General features: G+C 44.1%; 1 protein-coding gene across 1 annotated transcript; it reads left to right on the top strand.

The window, feature by feature from the left end:
• Positions 1-1,297: 1,297 nt before the first annotated feature.
• KLF18 (KLF transcription factor 18) lies at positions 1,298-7,758 on the top strand. Its single transcript, XM_079145679.1, has 3 exons — positions 1,298-1,436; positions 5,225-6,752; positions 7,200-7,758. The coding sequence occupies exons 2-3, from the start codon at positions 5,273-5,275 to the stop codon at positions 7,373-7,375; spliced, it is 1,656 nt and encodes a 551-aa protein (XP_079001805.1). The 5' UTR covers positions 1,298-1,436; positions 5,225-5,272; the 3' UTR covers positions 7,376-7,758.
• Positions 7,759-9,250: the final 1,492 nt, after the last annotated feature.

Here is a 9,250-nt window from a genome sequence, read left to right as displayed (position 1 = left end):
TGCCCTGCTGGAGCGAAACAATCTCTGACTTGGGGCCAGGAATAGATGAACATCAAAATATCAGCCAGACACTTTGGGAAGGACGACTGCAAATTTGGGCAATTTAGTAAGACCCTGTCTCAAAAATTTAAAAATAAAAAGGGCTGGGGATTTGGCTCGGTGGTGCGGTGCCTCTGGGTTCAATCCCCAGCACCGATAAATAAATAGGGTTGGGGAAGTGTAGCTCAGTGGTAGAGTGCCCGCGAGTTAAATGCCCAGTACTGAGGATGGGGGGCGACAAAGTCACTATTATATCTAGGGTGACCTGATCGAATCCTCAGGATTTCGCGCTACAAGAAACTGATTAAACTTACAGCGGTCAAAGAGGTGGGATCTGCATAATAAAGTGGCCGAGTGCTGTGCCAGAAGTTTAAGGCCGTGTGTCTAATGCAATACAGACACCAGCAACACCGTTTGAGTTCAAATCCAGGTTCTCTTGACTCTCTGTGACTTCCATCAGACTGTTCAGTATTTTCTGTTTCGCATCACATGATGACAATGATAAAATGCAGCTCTTCAGGGCTGGGGTTGTGGCTCAGTGATAGAGCACTAGCCGAGCACGCATGAGGCCCTGGGTTCAATCCTCAGCACCACATAAAAATAAATAAACAAAATAAGGGTAACTGTGTCCATCTACAATTAAAAAAAAAAAAAAAAAAAAAGGATCTCCTAGGACTACGACGGTAGTTGAGATGAAATGGCTAATTAATGTGAATTGCTTCACCGCACAGTGGGGTCTCAGGAAATGATTACAATGATGTCTGGAGGCGTCTCTGGTAGGTAATTCAATCACTCTTGGCGTCCTGAAGTCGTGAGATGGAGATTAAAAAGGTACGGGTTGATGGTGGGCTCCACCCCGGAGGGCGTGGTTGGCGGAAGGCGGGAATCCGGAATCCAGAGCATCCCTCTGGGCGATATAAGAGCCCAGGACCGCGCCCTGCTACCAGTGTGGGTTCTTCTGTTCGCGGTGGGCGCAGTCCTCGACGTGCACAGTCCTCGTTGGGCGCCGGCCTCGGCTGGAACTCTGGATCTACTTATGGTGAGTCTACGCCTCCAAATCCATGGGCAAAAGACTGTCCCAGGCTGGGAGATCCGAAACTCCAAGGTGGCGGGTCGGGAATTCTACAAAGCGGGTTGTCTAAGGCGGGAGGGCTAGGCAGAGACCTCAGAAATGGATCGTTTATTCTGGGACACGTTCACGGATCACCTCCACATACTTGCCCTGCCCAGGAAATGCCTTCCACCTAACAAACTGGGCCTGCACTGGAGACCCGGGTGGGAGCACCTGAAGGCCCCTTGAGGCCATAGCTGCAGCCTTGACTTGCTCGCAGGAGTCCCAAACTGTGGCCTGGTGCTGGACATCTGCAAACGACGTTGTGGGTTGAGGGCACCGAAGGGTAAGCAGAACAGAACTCCAGGCGGATGAGTCAGAGGGGCCTGGGAGGGTTCGGTTAAAAACACGTTAGCGCCAGGTCAGGTGTTGCACTCCTGTCATCCCAGCCATTTGGGAGACTGAGGCAGGAGAATCACAGGTTCAAGGCCAGCCTTGAACTTGTTCAAGGCCATTTAGCGAGGTCCTAAGCAATTTAGTGAGACCCTGACTCAAAATAAAAAATAAAAAGGACACACTATTAGCGATCCAGAGACAGAGGCTTATCTGTGGATAGGACTGATTGTTTCAGAATCCTTTAAAGCTGGGACAGATCCAGCTGCTTTCCTGAGAACCTGTAGCCTAGTCAGGATCTGAGACAGATCCTGAGCGAATGGAGTGGAAATCAGAAATTCTTCATTGGGTCCGTTTTCTGAGGTTCACAGCGTAATCTGGCAGCTCTGCTTGACGAAATAGAGTTCTTTGGCTCAGAGGAGCTTCCAGTTCAGTAGTGGTGGGGGGAGGGGGGAGGCAGGAATTACTTAGTACACGGGAGACATGGTTGAAGAGGAAATAAAAAAGAAAGATGTCATATTAGAGTTTGAATTTTTTCAATACTAGGGATTAAACTCAGGAAAATTCACCCCTGAGCCACACCCTCACCCCTTTTAAAAATTTTATTTTGAGACAAGGTTTCTCACTAAGTTGTTGAGAAAGGCCTCAAACTTGCAATGTGGGCCTAACTAGAGGTGGATTTTAATGAGGACTTTATTGCATAGAATCTCTGGACCCACTAAAGAATAACTTTTCATCTCCCTTCCCCCATCCCAGGGTCAACCACCATCCCACTGTCTCCATGAATTTGACTGCTGTTAAGTACCTTATAAAAATGGCATCACACAGTATTTGTCTTTTTGGTGACTGGTTTATTTCACTATGCATAATCTCCTCAAGGTCTATCCACATTATAGCATATGTCAGCATTTCCTTCCATTTTAAAGCTAAATAATATTCCGTTATTTGTATATACCACATTTTACTTATTCATTCATCTAATGATGGACATCTAGGTGACTTTCATGTTTTAACTACCATGCTATGAATATGGGTTCACAAATATCTTTTCCAAACCCTGTTTTCAATTCTTTGGAGTAAATACTGAGAAGTAGGATTGCTGGATCATATAGTACTTCTATTTTTAATTGCCACACTGTAGTTGTACGAATTTGTTATGCATTCCTACCAATAGTGCAGAAGGGGTCCATTTTTTTTCACATTCTCAACAACGCTTGTTATTTTTCTGACTTTTTTTTTTTTTTAACTGGGGATTGAACCCAGGAGCACTTTACCACTAAGCTACATCTCCTTTCTTTTTTATTTTTTATTTTGAGATAAGGTCTCCCTAAATTCAAGACTGGCCTTGAACTTGCAATTCTCCTGTCTCAGCCTCTGTTGTCCCTGGGATTACCAGCATGCACCACTGAGCTGGATAACCCTTTCTCTGTTTGTCTCTCTTTTATTCAATAGTAGCCCTACCAATGGCTATGAGGTGTTATCTCATAGTTTTTATTTGTATGTCCCTAATAGTGATGTTGAGCATAATGTCATGTGCTTTTTGTCCATTTTGACATCTTTGGAGAAATGTTTATTTTGGACTTTTGCTTTTTTTTTTTTTTTGCAATGCCAGGGCTTCATGCTAGGCAAATGCTCTACCGCTGAGATGCATCCCCAGCTCTTTTTTTTAAGTCCACATGGCTAAAGATTTGTCAATTTTATCAATCTTTTCAAAGAACCAACTTCTGTTTTCATTTGTTTTTCTTTATTTTGTTCACCTCTCCCTTAAATTTTAGTCTTTATTATTTCCTTCCTTCTGCTGTCTTTGAGTTTAGTTTGTTCTTTTTCTAAGTTCCTTAAGTTGTAAAGTTAGCTTGCTGATTTGAGGGTTTTTTTTGTTTTTTTTATTTTTTGGGTTTTTTTTGCAGTACTGAGGATTGAACTTTGAACTCAGGGGTGCTCTACCATTGAACTTCATCCCCAGCCCTTTTTAATTTTTTATTTGAGACAGAGTCTCTCTAAATTGTGACTGATGGCCTCCAATTTGTGATCCTGCCTCAGCCTCCAGAGTAGCTGGGATTACAGGCATGGAACACTGTGCCAGCCTTTTTTGTTTTGTTTTAGTGGAAATTTTATAGCTATAAATTTCCCCGTTAGCATTGCTTTTGCTGCATCCTATAAATTTTGTTATGTTATGTTTTCATTTTCAGTCATCCTAAGTATTTTCTACTTTCCTTGTGATTTCATATTTGTTCCATTGTTTGCGTAAGATTATGTTGTTCAGGGGCTGGAGAGATAGCTTAGTCAGTAAAGTGCTTGCCTTGCAAGCACAAGGCTGTGGGTTTGATTCCCAGCACCACAAAAAAAAAAAAAGATTATGTTGTTTCATTTCCATGAATTCATTAATTTTTGTGTTTTCCTTCTGTTATGGATTTCTGACTTCAAGAATTCTTTTTTTTAATTAAAATATTTTTTATTTTTACGGACACATTTTGATTCATTGTACACAAATGGGGTACAACTTTTCCTTTCTATGGTTGCAAGAATTCTTAAGGTTGTTTTGTTTGATTGGGTGTGGGTTGGTTTGTGGTACTGGGGATACTTTATCACTGAGCTACAACCACAAGCCCTTTTTATTTATTTATTTTAAAAATTTTGAGACAGGGTCTTAAGTTGCAGAAACTGATCTCAAACTTGTGATCCTCCTGCCTCGGCTTCCCAGGGTGCTGGGATTATAGGCATGTGTCACTATGCCACTTTGAATAGAAGTATAAACCTGACCATGTGCACGATTAGACTTCTACTTCAAAGTTCTTGCTTCTTGGACTATATCTTAGTCCATTCATTGGGACTCCTATAACAAAATTCCATAAACTGGGTGGTTTACAAAAAGAAGTTCTGGATATGGAAAGTTCTGGATATGGAAGTTCTGGATATGGGAAGTACAGGATCCAGGCATCAGCAGTTTTAGTATCTGAGGATCTGCTTTCTGGTTCATAGATGGCACCTTCTAGCTGTGTCCTCACCTGATGAAATGAAGTAATCTGGTCTCTTCAGACATTTTTCTCATTTCTTCAACTACTTTGAAGGTCACTAATTCCATTCGGGAGGGCTGTTCCGTCATGACCTAATTATCTCTCAAAGGCTTCAGCTCATCAGGTTTCAACATACAAATTTTGGGGAGTCACAGATATTCAGCACAAAGCAGGATGGTTCTAAGAAAGATCTCAGGGAGAAATACCCACTGTGGATGCAGGTCTGTGAGGCCCAGAACCATATGGATCTAGTTCAAGTTAAGAGTCTTCCACCTGGCCCAAATCACTTCACCTCTCTCGATTTGTTTTCTCATTTTTAAAATGGTATTAATCATGACTCCCATCTCCTGGAGTCATAGGAATGAAATGAGAAGTTTGAAAGTTCATTCATTTAACTGAGTCCCTAATAAGATGTTTGGGAAGGCAGAGCACCTTGGGAAAGCCTCTGGAACTCATTCTAGAGCTCTGCAGGGGGTGACAGGGCACTTGGGCTTCATGTTGACTTACCTCCAAGGGTAGGAATGGCATAGAAAGAGTTTGCATTTTAGAGATGTTACTCTGACTGCATGCGTGGAGGTTGTAGCAGCTAGAGGTAATTTCAGACTTTGAGGCAAGAAATGATAGTGGAATAGGCTAGACAGTGTTAGTAGGAATGCAGAAGAGTTTGTGGAATTAGCATTAGAGCTGGGATAGACTCTTACCTCCTAACTTTTTTTTTTTTTTCCAGGATCCCACAACTGAAGATCTCATTCAGTCATCAGATAAGAGCAAAGACATGAACTCCTTCCTCCAGACAATTGAGGAAATTGAGGAGCTTCTCCAGGTCTTCACTGAGTCATATAAGGACCTGGAGAAAACCTCAGCAGTGCCACAGCCACAGCTCTGTATGCCTCCGACCACCTCTAGTGAGGGCAGACAGCAGGAGTCAACTGATGAGAGTCAAGCGATGCCTCCCTTGAGGCCCACAGTGGGGACTTCTTTGTGTTCTAACATGCCTGGAATGGTCCTCGCCCAGAAGCCTCCTAGTAAAGCCCTTGATACATTCCTTGGAGAACTAAGTGGGACTTTGTCCATGAACCAGAAAATGACATCCTTTGACCAGATAAAACCCACAGCAGAATTCCAGATGATAAATGTCATGGACACCCCAAAGATATCACTCACTGATTGCCAGAAAACGACTGTCACTGAAAACATGATGACAATCTCCAGTGAAGGTAGTCAGAAGACATTAAGAGGCTACCAGATTCTCAGTGGGATCCAGATGACAACCCTGTGTGGAAGTCAGATGATGGCTCTCAGTGACAACCAGACGCTCTATGGATGCCAACCGGCAACTCTTAAAGGGAGCCATGTGATGACCTTCAGGGGTATCCAGACCCTGATTGAGGACTATACCATCACTTCCAGTGGTGACCAGACCCTTTGCGAAGGTCAGGTGACAATGCCAAATGGTGACCAGACCCTTTGCGGGGGTCAGATGACAATGCCAAGTGGTGATCAGATCCTTTGTAGGGGTCAAACGACAATCCCTAGTGGGGACCAGACCTACTATGGGGGTCAGATGGCAAATCTCACTGGTGATCAGACCCTTTATGGGGGTCAGATGCCAACCCCTGGTGGTGACCAGACCCTCTATGGGGGTCAGATGCCAACCCCCGGTGCTGGCCAGACCCTCTATGGGGGTCAGATGCCAACCCCCGGTGCTGGCCGGATCCTCTATGGGGGTCAGATGCCAACCCCCGGTGCTGGCCAGACCCTCTATGGGGGTCAGATGCCAACCCCCGGTGGTGACCAGACCCTCTATGGGGGTCAGATGCCAACCCCCGGTGGTGACCAGACCCTCTATGGGGGTCAGATGCCAACTCTCGGTGCTGGCCAGACCCTCTATGGGGGTCAGATGCCAACCCCCGGTGGTGACCAGACCCTCTATGGGGGTCAGATGCCAACCCCCGGTGGTGACCAGACCCTCTATGGGGGTCAGATGCCAACCCCCGGTGGTGACCAGACCCTCTACGGGGATCAGATGATGTCCCATCAATCCTCATCATTGCCATACCCAGGATTCCTAAATGTTTCAAGCTCCCCTTTGATTCAGGGACAATTCCCAGAAAGTAAGCGGAACCTCAAGACCCAGAGCTGTCATTTCCAGAAGAATCCTGACATTTTGAAGCCCTATGTCTGCACATACCAGGACTGTGGGAAATCTTATACAAAGTCATCCCACCTCCAAATCCACGAGCGCAAACACACTGGTAAGTGGAGGGACCAGGTATCAGGGGAGGGACAAGTGGCTACGGATTTGTGCATTTACTAAACCATGGGATTGGTTGAGATTGTTGCCACCTCCTCTTGGCCTGAGACTCCAGGCACCAACCACCAGGCCTGGCTTGGAGGTTCTTGCCTCTACCTTCACTGGGACTAACGGAGTACCTGTTAGACCCCATAAGCTGAAGATACTTCCTTCACTCTTCCTTTCCTGTTGACCACTGCCTCACCTCCGATTTTTCTTTTTCTTTCTGTCCTTCTCGGTTTTCCTCCAGTTCATGCTGCCTGTCGGCATTTCCACTTTCATCCACTCCAGTGTCCCCTCCTCTGTCTCTCTCCCACTCCATCATGCTCGACCTTTTCCTTCTTCACTTTCAATATCCCGCCCCCACTCCCCTCTGAAGTGTTAAAATCCTCTCTTTTCTCTGGTTCAGGGGAGAAGCCCTATGCCTGCAATGTGATGGGATGCACGTGGAAATTTTCCCGCTCAGACGAGCTCCGCCGACACAAAAGAAAGCACAGCGGGGAGCGGCCCTACTTGTGCACCAAATGTAATAAGAATTTTGCACGATCAGATCACCTAAGGCAGCACGAGAGAGTCCACAGATAATTTTCACTCAGGACTAGATCCTCGCAGTCCATGAGGAAACTGTGCCGCTGAAATTCTGTACTAAACTTTTTGTTGGTACTCAGCACTGTGCCAGCACAGAGGGGATATTTAATATTTGTAAAATTTTTTAAGGTTTGCATTTTTTTCCTAAAGCACACAAGGAAAACATGTATGTATTTTCATATAGAAACTGGATAAGACAAAACGGAATAAAATCAGAAGTACTCTTCATCTACTACCCTCTATAGAGTAACTGCTTTTGCCGGTGTGCTGGAGATTCTTCTAGATCTTTCTCTGTGCATTTACCTCTGAGTGTGTACTTATAAAAATGTATTGTTAGCAGGTGTGGTGGCACATGACTACGATCCCAGTAGTCTGGGAGGCTGAGGCAGGAGGATCGCAGGTTTAAAACCAGCCTCAACAACTTAGCGAGGCCCTGTCTCTAGATAAAATATAATAAGGGCTGGGGATGTGGTTCAGTGATTAAATGACCCTGGATTCAATTCCCAGTACCAACAAAACCAAACAAAGTCAACATGAAGCCAGGAAGTGAGGAAGGAGGGTCATCTCACGCTTATATGTCTGAGAACTGTTCTACTCTCTGAAGGTCCTTATGCACAAAGGCCTATGATAATAAGTATTACAAGAATTCTGACAGCACACACACACACACACTCACACACACAATCAATAAAGTAACTTCTCTCTAGCAATAATGAATGTTACCATTAAGTAATTTCCAACTCCAGCTCCTGCAATGAGCCTCTGTGTCTAATGACAGCTTAATGTCTCAGGACAGCTTATATGAACTCTTTGCCTTAAAAGTTTCCTTTGCTCTAGCTTCCTTTAATATGCCTATCTGTCCTAACACACATATCATGGATTATAATTGCCTGCTCATCATTCCTAACTAAACTCATTTTTCTTTAGAATCTCTCTTCCGCTATTTAGGGTGACACAATGTGGTGTCAGAAGTGGGATCTAAAGTGAGACCCCCCTTCAGAGGAATATGCAGCTCTTGGAATTGAGTGTGGTACCACTTGAGGACTGTGTGATTTCCTCTTCCTTGGATCACCTTTTCTGTCCTGGCAAGTCTTCTCAGGATGAGCTGCTGCTTTTTGGTAGAAACTCCATGCTTTTATTTGGAATCTGGTTTGAATAAAACTTTTCTTAATAAAGGAACTTGCATCCCTTCTGGGACTACGAAAGATTTATTTTTCCTGGCTAGTTCTAAGACAGTGCATCTTTCTGATTCTGATAAGTACTCTAGTTTGTTTACACACCTCTGTAAATGGTTTGGCTCTTTTACTTATTTTCTCTCTCTTTCTGTGCATGTGTGTGTAAACATCTTTAAAGAGACAAGATAAACCAGGTGAGGAAGGCCACACCTATAATCCCAGCAGCTCAGAAGGCTGAGGCAGGAGTTGTCCTTGCAAGTTCAAGGACAACTCCAGCAACTTAGTGAGACTCTGTCTCAAAAAAATAAAAATTGTTTAAAAGACTGGGGATGCAGCTTAGTGGTAAAGCACCTGTGGGTTCAAACACCAAGATTAACAGGGTCCGTAGAATTTTCTTTTGCTCTCAAGAGATGAATAAAAAACAATGGGATTCTCAATGGCTAAGGCAAGCCAGAACATTATGTCTTTGGGGACTCTAGCTGGATATGTGTCTAAACATTATGGCCCACTGTCATGCACACTTAACCAATGGACACATTACACCAAGGATAATTTAGAGTTCCAATGACCTTATCATTCAAATTCCCTAAGCTTGTTTTTTTTTTCCTTAGAACTAAATTATAAGACCATAGCTATAAGGTTAAACAATCTCAATTGGCACCTTGAGGCTTCAAAATGCAATTAGAACTCAAAAAAC

The sequence above is a fragment of the Sciurus vulgaris genome (genome assembly GCF_902686455.1).
Source record: "Sciurus vulgaris genome assembly, chromosome: 1".
In the NCBI taxonomy this organism is placed as follows: domain Eukaryota; kingdom Metazoa; phylum Chordata; class Mammalia; order Rodentia; family Sciuridae; genus Sciurus; species Sciurus vulgaris.
This window is presented reverse-complemented; position numbering and strand designations above follow the sequence as displayed.

Bases quoted from the DNA above. Each gene is read 5' to 3' on its own strand.
- KLF18 (XM_079145679.1), top strand. From the start codon at position 5,273: ATGAACTCCTTCCTCCAGACAATTGAGGAAATTGAGGAGCTTCTCCAG. The intron at 6,753-7,199 runs GTAAGTGGAGGG...TCTCTGGTTCAG, and splicing joins CCACGAGCGCAAACACACTG to GGGAGAAGCCCTATGCCTGC.